The sequence below is a fragment of the Didymosphaeria variabile genome, assembly GCF_027946475.1.
Source record: "Didymosphaeria variabile strain IMI 356815 chromosome Unknown scaffold_8, whole genome shotgun sequence".
Taxonomy (NCBI): domain Eukaryota; kingdom Fungi; phylum Ascomycota; class Dothideomycetes; order Pleosporales; family Didymosphaeriaceae; genus Didymosphaeria; species Didymosphaeria variabile.
The window spans coordinates 738,580-754,632 of NW_026611627.1; the positions used below are offsets into that span (position 1 = coordinate 738,580).

Below are 16,053 nucleotides of genomic sequence, written 5' to 3' on the forward strand. Positions count from 1 at the left end.
CTAGTCCGGATTCCACGGACGGATCGGTCACACTTTCACTTCCACTCATATGGCTCTAGTAGCCCTGGCATCTTTTTCGCTTTTCAGCAGTATGAGGTTAATACCGACCGATTCGTCAGTTTGCGTTCAGATTGTATGAGCATTTCAGTGTTTCTCGGTCAGATTTTGCAGAAACTGTTAGCAGATTGGCGTTGTTCTTTTTCAGGGAGATAGTATGCTATACCCAGGAGTTCTATATGGATCGTTTGCGTTCCTTATTTGAGTGAGGGCGTCGCCGCACACGGTGGGGCTTGTGGGGTGGAAAGGGTATTGCCTCAAGAGATTGGTGTGGACAGGCGACTAGGTTGCGCAAGAAGAGGTGGGAGGTCAAGCCCGAGCGATGTAGCTACATAGCTTTGCTGTCAATATAACATATATTGGCCTGGGCAGGTGCCATCCGCGTGCGAATTCGCCATGTCAACCCTACTACGATGCATTGTCCGGCAGGCGCAGCTAGTGAGTAACGACGCGATGCATTTTACCGGAGACAATATTGCAGAGACACCAGAAAGTATAAATATATACTTGAGAATTACAGCCCATGTCGGAGGAGGCCTGTAGTCATTGTCGCGTGGAGCTCTTTCCCTATTCACATCGTTCTTTCCCTTCAGGACCGCCTCGTGGCGTCACGTATTGGAACCAGTGACCTCTTCGTCACGCATTCTCTCACTCTCATCTTCACCTTTACCTTAGTATTTCACCCCTCGGTGGTCCTGGGGCCCGCGCGTCTTAAAAGCTCTCGCTCCTCGTCGCCTCTCGCTCGTTTACCCTTTGTTTCAACCCCCTCTACTATTCCCTTAACCGCAATTCCCTCCCGTCATGCTTGTATCGGCCCTCTTCTACGGGCTGCTGCAGCAGCTCTTAGTTGCGTCCGTTGTCAGTGCCGAAGGGTTGATCGAGGTCGCTGATTTTGGTGAACTGGGTAATGACTATAACTGCCCTGGGTGGGTTTTGCTACGACCTGTACCCACGCTATCTTACTGAAAACTCTAGTGGGAACGTTTACTTTGTTGCTCACCCAGTCGATGCGCTCTTATACCACAATCCCGACCTCTACCATGACGTCCATACCTTCAAGTGTACCACAGTGGTCGTTTTCACCGCCGGCGATCGTGGGGTGAAAGACACCAGCTTCACCGATTCGCTCGAGCGGGGGCTGGAGACATCCTACAACTTCATGGCAGGCGCACCGGTCAATCAAACTGGCTGGGACGGCGTGAAGGTTGCCTGCGGCGACGCTCTCATCACGCTTCGCTATCCAAAGGACGCAAAGGGTCTCTTGCTCATTTGTAAGCGCGAATGAGTGGGCTCGTGTGATCTGTACTTACAACGAATAGACTTGCGTTTCCCGGACGGCGCTTCAGGCGGACAAGGCTATAAAGAGACGGGCCAGGTGTCTCTCAAGAAGCTGTATCAGAATCAGATCCAGAGTATGTCATCCATTGACGGCGAGATAACTTACAACCTCGACGGACTGAAGCATTTGATCTCCATCATTCTTCAGTGGAAGAGCCCAAAGTTCATCCGCACCCTCGACGACCTGACTCCGATCGCGAAAGACGGCGAATATACTGCGGAGCATGCAGACCATTCTGTGTCTGCGCGAATCGTACACGACGTGATCAAGGAATACAAGATCCCTGGAAACGTGACAAGGCAAGTTCCTCGCTCTTCACTCGAAGGGAAGGTTTAACTAACCCATCTCTAGCTACGGTGGAAACCTTATTCGCAACTTCGGCTCAACACTGGAGAAGCTTTCCGACGACTTCTCCTTCAAAGTAGGCGCTTATCTTGAGTATGCCAAGTACGATAAAGGCATGGTGAGTTGCTCTGCCATCGTTGGGTGTTGCGAGGTGCTAATACAAGCTCAGTGCAAGCTTTACAAGGAATGCTTCAAGAACTCAGGTCTCATGCCTAAAGAGACCCCGGACGACGTCAAGTACACAGTCGAGTACCTTGATCGGGAGTATTACATTACTTAGGTACATCCTTTATCAGCGCATGAGACGTCTCGGTTCCCAACCACTTCGTTCCATGACGCTATTTCTGGGACTATATTCGCCCTGTTTTCTTTGGAGAGCATGTCGTCTATGTATGGTATATGACTTACATTCGGCTGGGTGCTACATATACTGGCAAACTAGGGTCAGGATTCTGCGTTGAAGACGGAATATCAGATAGACTTTTTAGTAATGCAATTTACTCTCGAAAGCAGAGCGAAGAAGTCCACAATTGAAGTTCCAAGTATTGCTCAAAGGGAAACACCTGAGCCTAGGCTCAAGATCTGGGGTGGAATGACGCACGTGCTCCCGTGGTCAGACAAAGCGCGCTAATGCTTGGGCTTCACCACAACAACAACGTCCGCCCGCAACGATCCCTTTCGCTTTGCGCCGCTTTGGCTCTTCGCAGCACTGTACTTCCCAATCATGGAGTGATATCGGTCATCGAAAAATCTGAATGTTTGAAACCCACCGATCCCATCACTCCGACAATCACAGACAGATAAACAATGGCCTCACGAAAACCAAACCAACCAAGCTTCGACTTTTTCTCTGGCGCGGCGATTGATAATTCCCCACAACGACCGCGCGAACCATTGCGCGAAACATTCAGGACCACACTGCGAACCTCACAGAGCGCCGCGCCGCACACGGTTATTGCATCGGATACGGTCAACGAAGACCTCCGCACGCAGATCAATACCCTTCGTTATGAGCTGGAGACAGCGAAACAAGATCAAGAGAAGTTGAAGCTGGAACACAATGCGGAGCTACGCGATGCGCAGAACCGCGCGGAGGGAGAGTTCAGAAAGGCGCAACAGGCCGAAGCGACGGGCTCTTTAGCAACAAAGAAATATGAGGTGTTGCAGCGGGAGATGTCAGAGGTGCAGGCGCGGGCTGAAAACGAGAGGCAGGATCTACAAAAGCGGCTGCAGGCTTCGCAGGCGAAGGCCTCGCAACTGCAAGAGGATGCTGATGAGGCGAAGGAGGAGCTAGCGTCAACACAGAGACAAAGCGAGCACCAGTACAATACGCTGCAGAGGGAGTGCAAAACATTGAAGGAGGCGGTGGAAGACTTCAAGGAAAAGGCGGACGAGAAGGCTCACGCGCTGCAGGTTGTGCAGAGGAAGCTGTCTGAGAAAGAGACAGAGGTGGGAGATCTGGAGGCAGAGGTGCTGCGCTTGAAGGCGATCACTGGGGACGCGGAGACCATTGCCGTCATCAAGAAGGAACTTTCTGAGCAGGTGGCGCACATCAAGAAGCTGGAGAATTTGACGCGTGAACAGAACACGGAGCTTAAGCAGTACCGGAAACAGCAGAAAGCGATTCAGGTTATCGAGGAGGAGAAGAGGACGCTGGAAGTCAAATTACGTCTAGCAGCAGACTTACAAAGTCAGCTGAACGAGGCAAAGGTCCGTAATGAGGCACTCGAAGCCGAGAGGAGTTCTTGGACATCGTATCTGGAGAATGAAGCAGAAACTGATGCGCAATTCGAAACGCCTGAAGACCTTGCGCGTGCCTATATCCGCGAGCGCTTTGAGAAGACCGATTACATGAACCGCCTTGGAGAGATCAAGCCCGAACTCAACGTCAAGGAAACCACCATACAGGCGCTTGAGGATGAGAAAGCCAAACTCCAAGCCGAAATTGCACGACTCAAGACGGCCACGCCCGCCCCCAGTGCCGACGAAGTCAAAGCCCGCGCAAGACTAGAGCGCCAAAAGAACCTCGCAACGAAAGAGGTCGACTTTCTCCGCGCCCAAATCAAAGCCTTCGATGACGAAGAGCGCGAAATGCACCCCGAAAACTTCGACGCCGCGAAAACCGACCGTATCAAAGAACTCGAAGACCTCGTCGACCAATACCGCGCCGAAATTTCCACCCTTCAAGCCGACCTCGCCACTCCCTCCCAACCCGTCACCATAGCAGCAGGCCAAAAGCGACCCCTGGATGACGACTCCGCCGATGAGCGCGTCGGCGAATTGCGCCGCAAAAACCGCCAGCTCCAAGACGACAACGCCGCGCTGACCAAGCGCGCCAAGCTCCTAGAATCCGAGTACAAAGCGCAACACTCGCAGCTCAAGAAGCTCAAGGAGTCCTCGCGCGTGCGTGTCCTAGAGCTGAAAGCCAACCCCACCGCCGACGCCGAAGCCCTCAAGCTCTCCACCGTGCGCACCCTCCGCGAGGCAAACGAACAGCTGCTGGCCCAACTCCAGGGGACTGCGCCGCCTTCTACAGTCCCCCTCGCACAGCTTACTGCCGCGCAGGATATGCTAAACGAGAAAGACAGCACCATCGCGTCCCTCACCAAGAAGGAAAAACGCCTCAAGCAAATCTGGTCAGCTAAAGCCCTCGAGTTCCGCGAAGCAGTCGCCTCCATCCTAGGATGGAAACTAGACTTCATGCCCAACGGACGTGTCAAAGTAACGAGCATGTTCCGCCTCTCTGAGGACAGCTCCAGCGGGGAAGGAGAAGAGAACAGCATAGTGTTTGACGGGGAGAAGGGCACGATGAAGGTCAGTGGGGGCGAGAGGAGCGCTTTCGCGGGGGAGATCAGGGATAGTATCGTGTACTGGGTGGAGGGGAGGAAGGAGATCCCGTGTTTTCTTGCGGCGCTTACGATGGAGTTTTGGGAGAAGAAGTTTGGGGATAGTACGGTTAGGATTTGAGGGGGAGGGATGCATGGGTAGGTGTTAACGGGAGTTCTGGGCGGGTGTCGGCTGGTGCTTGGAGGGCTTGTGGTTCGGGAGGCTGTTTTGCTGTGCTATTTGTTATATTTTTGCTTTGGGTCGATACCAACGTCGATGAATTCGAGGCTACATCTTATCTTTCCGTCGTTTACCAGGGGCGAACTAGAGATGTTCTGATCCACGTCACTAGATGGCACAACAATCCACTATCCACTCATTCAGTATGGGTATCGCAGATATTTCTCATGATTCGATGCGATCACGAAGAATACCTGATTGTAAGCCATTACTTGAACAGCCCTGAATATACAGCGTCCGTAAGAGCTAGCTCGGTAATGAACCTTATCAGACGCCTTTTCGACCCGTTCGCCAAACGCCGCGCCAAATGATGCAACTTTCTCGTACTACTGCTCTCTCGTGTCTTCTTCTCTTTCTTCTTCTCTTAGCAAGTATCGAACTACAAGACCTCATATAGCCCAGCGGTAACTCGCATATCTTCCTGCCGTCTCCGACTTCCTGATGATCTTGACAACCTGCCCTCTCCTCAGCCCGTAGTACTTGGCCACCGGATCCGTCACTTGGATACGCGGCAGCTGTGTCTCCTTCAGACGGTACCGCTTGAGCAACTGCTGCTTCTCCTCTGCGCTGAGCAGCAAGTGCGTAGGAACCAGCTCGTGCTTTGTGATGTTGATCTTGAGATCTTGCTCCAGGAAGACCTCGACGCCGCCATTGGGTCCGTTGCCCAATTGAGCCGCGCCACGAAGGGCGCGCATGGCCATTCCGGACAAAGGCTTGACGACGATCATGATGCCCGAGTAGTAGGAGCCCGTGGTGAGGTGGGTGATGAAGTCGCGCAGGTGCTTCATGCCGAAGGCTTCGTCGCCGTTGAACTCGACCCAGAGGGTGCCGATCTGGGCTTCTGGGGCAGGAGTCTTGGCCGTTGCGGGCGGCGTGTATTTGCGGACCATGTCCTCGGAGGGGATGGCGGAGAAGTTCATCTGGCCGCGACTGCGAGGTCGTTAGTTAGGCTTCTTCCTCCATCGCGCTTAAAGATGGAGGTGTGCAGACGCACTTTATCATGCCGCTCTCGGTGCCGAATTTGCGCGAGAAGTCGTCAAACTTGATGTCGCATTCTTCCGGAAGGACGTTGTAGCCCTACACGCGGCGGTCAGCGCTGCAACGCGAATGCGCCTCGAAGGCACCAACCCTGTCTCTGCACATCTCCTTCGTTGTGCGGTAGATGCGCCACATGTCGAGCAGCTCCTGCCTTGCTTTGGGGTCGCTTTCTGCCATGGTGACTGCGCGGGGTGTGTGGGTGTCGTGGAGCGTGGATGGACGAGGAGGCGCGAGACAAGGTAAAGAATGGCTGCACGTATAAAGAAAATCGTCAAGTCGCGAAGAAGCAGCTCGGAGCCTTGGCGTGCAGATTCGCGCCTTCCTTTTTACGGTGCTAGTGCTTGTGCCCCGCGGTCCGCCCCGCCAAAGCTCCGTTGCGTACTCTCATGCGACAGCGAACGTCATGTCTTCCAACAACCAGATACCGAACCTCAAGTCTCTCCTGGGCAGGGGTCGCGGAGGCGGTCTGAGAAGCCGAGCAAGAGGCGGACTTGGAGCTCCAAGTGAGAGCAGTGAAGCTAGACGCGACAATGCGGTGCGCGGGACTGATCAAGACGCGGCGGGGAGCAGGGTGAGCTGCGTGGAGCTTGGGTACCTCGATGATCCATATGCGAAGCCCTTTGCAACCCAGCCTTCTACCAGACGATTACCTCTTTTGAATAGAGGTACACTTATCCTCTCCCCTCCCAGAAGAACCTCCTAATCCCAACTCAGGAACCTACGTCCGCACCTCCGCAATGGACCACCTCATCGACCTCTTCATCACCACCCCCACGTCCTCTAACAAACAAATCGTCTCTCTCGGCGCTGGCACCGATACGCGCTTCTTTCGCCTACGAGACAAGTACCCCGACGAGCACATAGTCTACCACGAGCTCGACTTCCCCACCAACACCGCCGCAAAACTCTCCTCCATCCAGCGCTCCCCCGAACTCCAAGACGCCCTTGGCGCCTCCCACTTCGCCATGCTCTCGCACGGAACTTCGTACCACAGCACCCGGTACAACCTCCACGCGCTGGACCTGCGCTCCCTCGCGATCGCCACCCCTGAAACCCTCCCAGAATTACCCAACCTCAACCCAAACAGACCGACACTCATCCTTTCGGAAATGTGTCTGGTCTACCTCCAACCCTCCGTCGTTGAGAGTATCATGCACACCTTCCTCACACACTATCTCCGCCCTAGCACTCCCGCCTCCATTGTACTCTATGAGCCTATCCTCCCACACGACGCTTTCGGCCGCACCATGATATCCAATCTCTCCACCCGCAATATCGCACTGCCCACCCTTCTCTCCTATCCTGAACTAGGCGACCAGCGTGCACGGCTGAAGCAGTACGGTTTCGTAGACGGTGCTAGGGCGGCGGATACGGAGTTCATATGGCGGGAGTGGGTGAGCGAGAAAGAGAAAGAGAGGGTCGCGGGGCTAGAGATGTTAGATGAGATGGAAGAATTGCACCTGTTGTTGAGGCACTATTGTGTGTGTTGGGGATGGAGGGATGGACATAGCGACGCGGGCGATGACGAGGTCTTTTCGAAGGCGTGGAGTGAGGTTAGGGAGATGGGATAGGAGGAGGAAGACATGGAGAGGAGATAGTGTCAAAACGAGTGGAAGAACGTATCATTGACGACGCAGCACCCGCTGCAGAGATGTCTCCCAGCGCTCAAAGTAACTAACACATGTACTGCAAAGTAAAAAATGGCTATACAAGCAAAGCTGAAGCGAACATTCATGTACAATTCAAGCCGTATCCGGACCTATGCTTTCCCCTGAATATATCCGAGAGGTCGTAATGCATTAATTCGCCTGGTCCCGAGCGCCGTACAAAGCATACGCAAAGGTATCGAAGAGTCCAACTTCACCCAAAACCGTGAGTCGTGCACGTGAAAATCTTTAGAGGGTGTGTCCACGCCCGTTGTCCTGCTCGGGCGGATGCCACCGCTGTGTCGTATTCGTCCTCACACTCGATGGCCTGCTCTTCTCCTCTTGCCCCTTTAAATCCGGCAACGGCGGTGTCATCACAGCCGGTTCCTCCACAATCCTAGAGCGTTCCATCGCGGCACTGACCCCGTCGACGTCCGCCTCTGTTAGAGCCGCCTTCACTATCTTCTTCGCCTCCACCTGTAGATTGGGAATTTCCTTGTCCTCCTCACTCTTACTCAGATAACTCTCGAGCAAACTCTTCAACGTCTGCGCCCTCACCGGCTTGGCTAGATAATTGTTCATCCCACTCTCAAGACACTTCTCCCGATCGCCCTGGATAGCCGATGCCGTCATAGCTATGATGAGTATATTCCTTATGCTGGGATCTTTATGTTTCCGAATCAACTTCGTCGCCTCATACCCATCACAATGCGGCATCTGTACGTCCATCAAGATCAAATGGAACGGCCTCCCTGAGTCCGAAGCTCTCTCGAGCGCATTGATAGTCTTGAAGCCGTCGAGGTACGCGTCGCATTTAAACCCGAGTTTCTGGACAAACGAAATCGCGATGCGCTGGTTGATGAGGTTGTCTTCTGCGATGCAGATCCGCAGGTCGGACCGCGGGATCGTGGTCAGATCGATTGTTTCGCTGGACTGCTCGTGGCCGTTATTTTCTTGCGAGGAGAATTTCGCCATCGGGTCGGTGTCGCGCGTGGAGTGGTGCTGGGTTTGGCCAGCGATTTTGCGGACCTGGTGGGGTCAGTAGAGGCACGACTGGCTAGAAGGATGGAAGAAGAAAGACTTACTTTCTGGAAACGGAGGGAGAAGGAGACGGTTGTGCCGACGCCGGGCGTCGACTCGAGCCATACACGGCCTTGCATGACGTTCTCGATGAGCGCTTTGCAGATGCTCAACCCGAGACCCGTGCCGCCGTAGCTGCGGGAACTTGAGGATTCGATCTGGCTGAACGGGAGAAAGAGTTTCTTTTTCTGCTCGTCGGGAATACCTATTCCGGTGTCGATGACGCTACATGTAACGTCTATCCATTCGTCGCTCTCTCTGTCGACTACCGCACGCACCGTCACTGAGCCCCTATGGGTGAACTTGTAGGAGTTAGAAAGCAGGTTCATCAGGATCTGGTGAAGGCGAACAGGGTCGCCCATGACTAGCAGTTCGGGATTGAGCTCGAGCTGTTCGACAGTTTTCAAGCCGCGCTCAGCATTGGTATATGCTAAGGCTCGGACAACCTCGGTGATGGTTTCGTTGAGTGAAAGGGGCATGGAGATGACGTTCATCTTGCCAGCCTCCAGTTTCGAATAGTCAAGCAGGTCGTTGATGATGCTAAGTAGGGTATCGGCGCACACTCTGATGCTGTCGGCGTAGCCAGTCTGTTCAGAGTTCAATGGGCTGGCCTTCAACAGCTCGCTCATACCGATGACGCCGTTCAAAGGGGTCCGCAATTCGTGGGATACATTTGCCAGGAACAGTGACTTTGCTCTGGCGGCTTCCTCCTTCAGCCTCATGTTCCTGACTGCGATCGCCTCGGCCTCTTTAGCCTTGTTCTCTGCTGCTCTGGCTTGAGCAAGTGACCTCTTCTGCATCTCGAGCATAGCCTCGTTACTCGCGCTGACCTTCTCAACTTTCTTGAAGAGGAGGGCGTTCGCAAGCGAGATAGAAATCTGGTTGACCAGCAGGCGCAGGACATTCGTGTTCCGCTCGGTAAAGGAATCTGGCGGGCCTTCCACGTAGATCGAACCCATAAGATGATCTGAATGAATGATCGGTATACAGATGACGGCTTTACCATCCGGATTTCTCTTCAAATACGCTTCACTAACATTCGAGAACCGGTCATCCTCAAGAAGGTTCTGGCAGAACACAATCTCACGGAACCTGAGCGTGTACAGCGTAACTTGCCTCGCCATAACATCTTCAATCGCATCGAGAGGCTGACCGTTCGGGAACGAGGTCACGGCGCAAGACCCATCGTCGCTCGATTCGTCGGTTGCAACCGTAGCGACAGACCATTCGATCTGGGCGTCTTCCACGATGATGCCGCATAGCGAGGCTCCAGTCGATTCTAGGATTATCTCCGCCATTTTTGCCATGAGCTTGTCGATGTTGAGTTCGCTTGATAAAACCTGACTGGACTCAAGAATGGATGACAAGTCAAGCATGTCGAGGCCGTTGACGGAGAAGCCGTTTTGGAAGTCGTGCTCGGTGTTTTGGCGCTTGGCAGAGTTTGGCGCAAGCCAGTCCTGCGTCCTGTCCACGGCAGTTTCGGTACCTAGAAAACGCTCGTGATCCTCGTTCTGTTCGAGCCTGAAAGAGGTGTTGCCGGTGTCTATGATCGTGGTCTGCACGGCGACGTCCATTGTGTTTAGTGACGCCGTGCCACGCAGTAGCCATTCGTACTTTGTGGTGAGCTGATTGGCTTTCCCAAACGCAGAGGTTCTATAGCTAGTTAGTGGCTTGGCTTATAGTGGTGTGATCTATTCCAGCATCCACTGATACGTGGGCAGAATATATGGTTCTTACCTGCGATATATGGATACACAATCCTTCAGGATGTGGCGAGCTGGTCGGAGAGCCTTCTTCCTCAAAAGCCAAGAAGCGTACAGTTCGAACGCGTGAGCCTCGTCTAGCGCAAAGCCATGAATTTCACTGTGGTCCATCGCAAGCTCATAATTGACCAGTGCCTCAGGCGAATTGGTGATGTCGGCAATGCCTGCAGCAAGCAGTGCGATCCAGTGCCTGTAGTTGACGTCTGTGACCATGCAACATGCCTACGATCGCGAGCACGGTTAGTTAAATCACATAAAGCTTGGATGGATGTGTAGACTACACAATCTCCGAACCACTAAGAAAAAGAGTTTCTCGTGCGTTTACGTACCTCAAGCCTTTTGATGGTCTGTGTGACGTAACCCAACCACCGCTCTTTGTCAGGATGCTCAGGTTCTTCTGTAAGCACAGCTAGGTATGCTAGTGATAAGTAGTACATGACTGAAAAAGTCATTCTCTGGCACCACAGGCTATCGACCATTGGCAGTAGCATCTCTCCAAGCGCGATCGCTTCGCGGTTGAAACCGTAGAGGACCATTATGGGTAATTTTGCGCTCAAATAAATTGTCTTGGGACGTTTCGGATTGCTCGCACGCTTTTCGAGATACTGAACGTATGCGGCAGAGTCATGTTCGGGGTCGGTAAAGATTAATGAAGCGTCATAAGTGCCAGTTTTGCCTTGAAGAGCTCGAGCGGCTTGCCGAGATGATACTGAAGGGAGACAGTCAGCATATTAATCCAAGTAGCAGGAATTGGTAAAGGAATGGGGGCTGCGTGACTCTAGGATACACAATGTTCGTTCGACGTGTGAACGCATTGGTCCCTGTTTCTCCAGGTCACACAATACAGTGGCTGTAATATCGTGCCCATACTGAGAAGATACATACCAAGGAAAACCCCGCCGCGGAGATCTTGCTGCCAATTATTGAATTCTAACGGTGCATCTTCGATCCAAGCCTCGATCTCCGCGGCATCGTGTGATGCCATCAATCGGAAGTGAGCTACGACCCCAAGATTCAGCAAGGATAATATTCTGTCGCCGGCGAAGATAGATGCCTAAGGCGTGGGTACAAAGTCAGTATGAGTCAAGACGGGGTGGACGGATACCTCGTGCATGTCTCAGCCAAGCGAGAAAGGAAGCTCTTTTCCTGCCAGAATAACACATGCACTTTGTAGGCGGTGGTGTACGTACATCCATCGCATGCCTTAGATCTGGGATGAGGTCGGATATCGGCGCCTCAAGGTGACCCAGGAACAGCGTATGCAGTGTCTGGCCACGACCTAACGTGTAGTGATCGTCGGAGTACATGTCGAACAAGCGTCTTGCGATCGTGCCACATTCGACTGCGAACTCAATCATATTGAACCTCCCTCCCGCAATGGACCCCATGTGCACGTACCCCATAGCTACTTGTGACACGGTACCACGTTTTAGATGCAGGGAAACCAGCTTCAGGGAACTCTGGTAGAACAGAAGGCTGTTGGACCAGAACGCCGCGCTTAACAGCTCGACCACAACGGGACCTAAAGTCATCAATTGGCGGTCGTCCGTGGTTGGGGGCCGCGATAACAGCTCTTCTTTGTCGGTTGACTGAAGTAGAGCGCAGAGCTCTTGAAACTCTTGATCACACCTGGAAACACATTGTCAGCTGATACACATACTTCATCATCTAGATTACGTACTCTTCCCATGTAGTAGGGGGTATGGGCGATCCAAGCAAAGATAGACAGTCCTTCAGAGCTTGGAAAGCGCCGAAACTGTCCCCACGTATTGCGTGGACGCGGGACTGCAAGATGAACGATGAAGCCATATCGCAAGGGTCGCGAGCGTGCGTGAAGGTTTTTCTGATAAGAGAAAGTGCTTCGTCAAACATGCCTTGATGCCAATAACACTCGCCTGCGCGAACAAACAATTGCAGCGCCTCCTGATACGAGACGTCTGGCAAGTCTTCGTTCCAGGGGTCATCCTGCAACAGGGACAGGCAATGCACATAGTAGTACGTCGCTGTAGACCTCGCGCCTGACTCGACGGCCTTCTCTGCAGCTTGATATAGAACGTCGCGATATGGAGCCCGGGTGGACTCACGGGTCTTAACGAGCGAAGAGGCAAGGCAGATGTGCCTGCTTCGGATATAAAGCCCTTTAGGACCCGTCAATGCAACGTTGTGGTATTCCCCCTCTCGTTGTCATGAACTTCGCGATCATGTAGTGCATCATCGTGATGTCCCATTCTTGGTCCAGAGAGTTAGTAGCAGCCGTGAGATAGCGATCGTGACTGAACCGGAACCTGTCCTCATCATCGGCGGGCATGAGAACGAATGCGCTAACAGCGCCGTTCAGAGCAGTGATTGCGCAGTCCTTTGTTCGCAATAAGGGAATGCGTGTGGTGTCAGCGTCTGGCGGCGCATTCAAGGGATCCATCAGGTTCCGTATAAGATCGAATGTGAAGGAGCCTGTTAGTATAGATGCCCATGCCACGAGCTTTCGTGAGTTGGCTGGCAAGTCTCGTAGCCTCTTCTCGATGAAATCACTGTTGACAGACGAGCCATACTCGTTGCTCTCGAAAGCATCGAAAACTTTGTCCAGATCGAAGCACCAAGCCCCTTCCTTCCAACAATAGAAGACACATTGCTTGCGGTAGCAGGTGTCCAGTATCTCTCTGATGTAGAAAATGTTTCCTCGAGACTTCTCCTGTATGACTGCGACCTACGGAATGATTAGCAGTGGTAAAGTATGCGATTCCAATCCAGCATTACTCACCAGAGGAAGAATGTATTCTGTATCACGGTGCAAGGTCTCTGACACGTACTCAGCTGTATCAGCCTCCGTGAAGGGATAAAGCTGGATCCTGGTAGCTGTAGGCAAAAGCGTACGCAACTCCTTCGGAACAAGTTCTTCGCTTTGGTACGTAAGAATAAGGACTAGAGGGATCCTTGCTTGTGCGATGTGGTGTATTAATTCGGCACTCTCGGCATCAGCGTTTTGAACGTCCTCGAGCGTCCAAATACAGAGCTTTTGCAAAGCCAAGAGTCGCAGCACATCTATGAAGACGTTCATGAACCGTGTTGATTTCGACGCACCGCCGCTTCGCAGCCACGCATCGGCGGTGTGACCTGCGCTACCGCAGTGTATCGCTGGCGACGATGCTCTTCCATTGTCGTCTTTAGCTATCCGTACATCGTGTTGCTGTGGCGCAGGCTGAGCGCTACCAGTCGACAAAAGCCATTCACTAAACGGATGGTCAGTCATTGTAGCAACGTGGGCAAGCAGCTGAATCGTCCGCTCCTCCATAATGCGTAGCCAGGGGTGACCCGGTGACATTGATAGTGCCGCTTTTCTCCTACGACGCTTGCACCTGGTTCAACTTACGGTAGGTCAAGGTAACTATGCAAGATCTGCCACACGCCTGAGTTCTTCAGATGACTGCGCAGATTGGCATGAAACTCGGTACCAACATCAGCCTCGCTGAAGATCTGTCGGAACAAGCTAGACATCAACTTCAAAATTGGTTCAAAAGGAGCCTTCTTGGACGCGTCAAATTTTGCTGTGGAGAAGTAGGACGGGATGTTCTTGCTGCGTGCAGTCGATTGAATGCTTTGAACGAGCTTAGACTTGCCCAAGCCAGCTTCACCTCCAATGGCAATGATCTCACATCGCGCTCGTCGTCTTACTTTTGAGCTGCGTGCAGTCGATATTGTACGTATCAGAGATCCGCTCTCGGACTGATTCGATCGCGATATTGAAAGTGAGCCTTCTATGCTAGTGCTCGAAGGACCTCGGCTTGGCTGTATGTGCGGGCGAGACACCGAGTGTTCGTCTACCCCCGAGCTTTCTGATTGGGTCATACTGTCCTGTGAGAAGTGATGGATATTACGAGCAGCATCCATGAAGACGGGTCCAGTCGCTCCTGTGGCACTATTCAATCGGCTATCGGAGCCTCTCGAGCTAGTGCTATCTGACATGATATCGTCTAGCTGATTTGACTCTATACGAGGGTCCGAGAACGACGAGCTGGAACTCAAGCTGTTAAGAGGGTTGCCAAACATCGGTGACAACCGTCGCCGCTTCGACACACGTTCGATTATATCGACAATGATGTTCCTCTCCTTGTCTCGGCCGATTTGCTTGAGAGGTAGGTTGAAGAAACAGGAAACGTCCTTGAGTCCTATCTGGAACCCCTGAAGGCCTTCAGAATCGCCTTCAGACAGTAGCTCACGGATTCTTAGGAGGTCGTGTTTCAGGCCGCTAGTACTATGGTAACGCTCCTCAATATTCTTTTGAGTCATGCGCTGTATGACCGAGGACAGGATATCAGGGATGTCCATTCGCTTGGAGGAGACGGGCGGTATGCGTTTACTAAGCACATTTTGCATAACCTCGAGCGGCGTGGTGCCATCGAAGGGTGTCTCCCCACAAAGCATGCTGTAGAACAAGATACCGAGACTGTAAATGTCCGTTCGACTATCGGGTTCAGCCGGCATACGTCCGGTCTGCTCTGGCGCGACAAAAGCAAGCTTCGATTTGATTCCCAGCTCTTTGCTCAGTACATTCCATCCAGCAGATGTAAGACCATTCTCAAAGGACCGCGCTCCACCGCCGAAATTAATCATTTTGACAGTTCCATTCTCGCTAAAATGAAAAGCGTCGCCCCGTAGCTCTCCGTGTACGAGTTGGTGGCCATGATGGAGGATTTCGAGACACTCCGTAGCTCCGACAGCAAAGTCCAGGAATAAAAGCAGCGGGATGCCGCCCTTGTACTCGAAGTGCTGAATCTTCCAGCTATTGTCCTCTTGGCGTGCGAGCCTGTATGCGTTGGGACCAAATTTGACCACCTCCCTAAGATAGTTCGGTCCCGGAGCGTCGCATATGAAAGCGATCAGCGGCTCGCTGTTTCCAGATTTTGGTGGAAGCCTCACAAGCTCGATTGGGCGTACAAAGTGGCGCGCCTTTGGGTCTGACTTTTTATTTATAATCTTGCAGACCTGGTACTCACGCTCTATCCGTAGAGTGTGTGTAGAAACGCGACAGACAACGGATTGGTCTTTTGGCACGTCGGTAGAATGCGAGAAGCTGGTGAGTTCGCTGGCATCGCTGCCTGATGATTTATGGTTTCGGCTGAGGGGCGGTCGAGCAGCATCGGGAGAATGCGAGGACGAAAGAGAGTTGCCGGCGCTGCGGCCGCGGGATACAGGTCGTTCGGTGGGGTTTTTGCGCTTTCCAAAGAAATGCCAATTGTCGTAGGACTATACAAATCAGCTATTAGTTCTATTCAAACATGGTTATCTACGCATCGCAGCTTTGAGTTACACCAGGATACCAAATATACCAAACGGAATATTTGTAACCTGGCTAGCTCCAAACGCATGTGCATGTAACTGCAGGGCGAACGCACCGAATGAAAGGGCGCTATGTCGGTATGCCAGGTGTAGTTCGGGAGCTCCTGTAGGCGCGAGAGAATCTGGGTGAAGAGAGCGCTGCGGTCCGCATCCACATCATCTTCTTTGGCGGTCATGGTGCCTGGGTATGCTCGAGGACCTGGATCACGACATGTTCGGGGTGGGGGTCGGCGCCGCGGGAAGGTGCTTGCAGCAGTCGAGGCGGGCGTCTTGCAGCACAGCGGGTGCGGCAGGGACACGGGGGAGGAGGGAGTCACAGGAGGAAGATGTCCAGAAAGAGAGGAGAACAACTGGCGGCGAACTCGAAGCCAGTCTCTGGAGCTCG

General features: G+C 52.9%; 5 protein-coding genes across 5 annotated transcripts; 3 read left to right on the forward strand and 2 right to left on the reverse strand.

Annotated features, from left to right (window-relative positions):
* Positions 1-858: 858 nt before the first annotated feature.
* Positions 859-2,021, forward strand: N0V89_010470 (uncharacterized protein; the record flags this gene model as incomplete). The annotated part of the gene is made up of 4 exons (XM_056219212.1): positions 859-983; positions 1,033-1,328; positions 1,377-1,699; positions 1,911-2,021. The coding sequence occupies 4 exons, from the start codon at positions 859-861 to the stop codon at positions 2,019-2,021; spliced, it is 855 nt and encodes a 284-aa protein (XP_056066339.1).
* A 527-nt stretch (positions 2,022-2,548) lies between these two features.
* MAD1 (coiled-coil domain-containing protein mad1) lies at positions 2,549-4,708 on the forward strand (the record flags this gene model as incomplete). The annotated part of the gene is made up of 1 exon (XM_056219213.1): positions 2,549-4,708. The coding sequence occupies one exon, from the start codon at positions 2,549-2,551 to the stop codon at positions 4,706-4,708; it is 2,160 nt and encodes a 719-aa protein (XP_056066340.1).
* A 488-nt stretch (positions 4,709-5,196) lies between these two features.
* RPB5 (DNA-directed RNA polymerases II 24 kDa polypeptide (RNA polymerase II subunit 5)) lies at positions 5,197-6,022 on the reverse strand (the record flags this gene model as incomplete). Its single annotated transcript, XM_056219214.1, has 3 exons — positions 5,197-5,737; positions 5,802-5,884; positions 5,936-6,022. 3 exons carry the CDS (start codon positions 6,020-6,022, stop codon positions 5,197-5,199), a joined length of 711 nt encoding a protein of 236 aa, XP_056066341.1.
* A 560-nt stretch (positions 6,023-6,582) lies between these two features.
* On the forward strand, positions 6,583-7,416 carry PPM1 (carboxy methyl transferase for protein phosphatase 2A; the record flags this gene model as incomplete). The annotated part of the gene is made up of 1 exon (XM_056219215.1): positions 6,583-7,416. One exon carries the CDS (start codon positions 6,583-6,585, stop codon positions 7,414-7,416), a length of 834 nt encoding a protein of 277 aa, XP_056066342.1.
* A 324-nt stretch (positions 7,417-7,740) lies between these two features.
* On the reverse strand, positions 7,741-15,844 carry CHK1 (Chk1 protein kinase; the record flags this gene model as incomplete). The annotated part of the gene is made up of 11 exons (XM_056219216.1): positions 7,741-8,520; positions 8,577-10,224; positions 10,309-10,556; positions 10,664-11,043; positions 11,220-11,388; positions 11,525-11,963; positions 12,016-12,453; positions 12,527-13,038; positions 13,093-13,561; positions 13,702-15,575; positions 15,725-15,844. The coding sequence occupies 11 exons, from the start codon at positions 15,842-15,844 to the stop codon at positions 7,741-7,743; spliced, it is 7,077 nt and encodes a 2,358-aa protein (XP_056066343.1).
* Between the last annotated feature and the right edge of the window lie 209 nt (positions 15,845-16,053).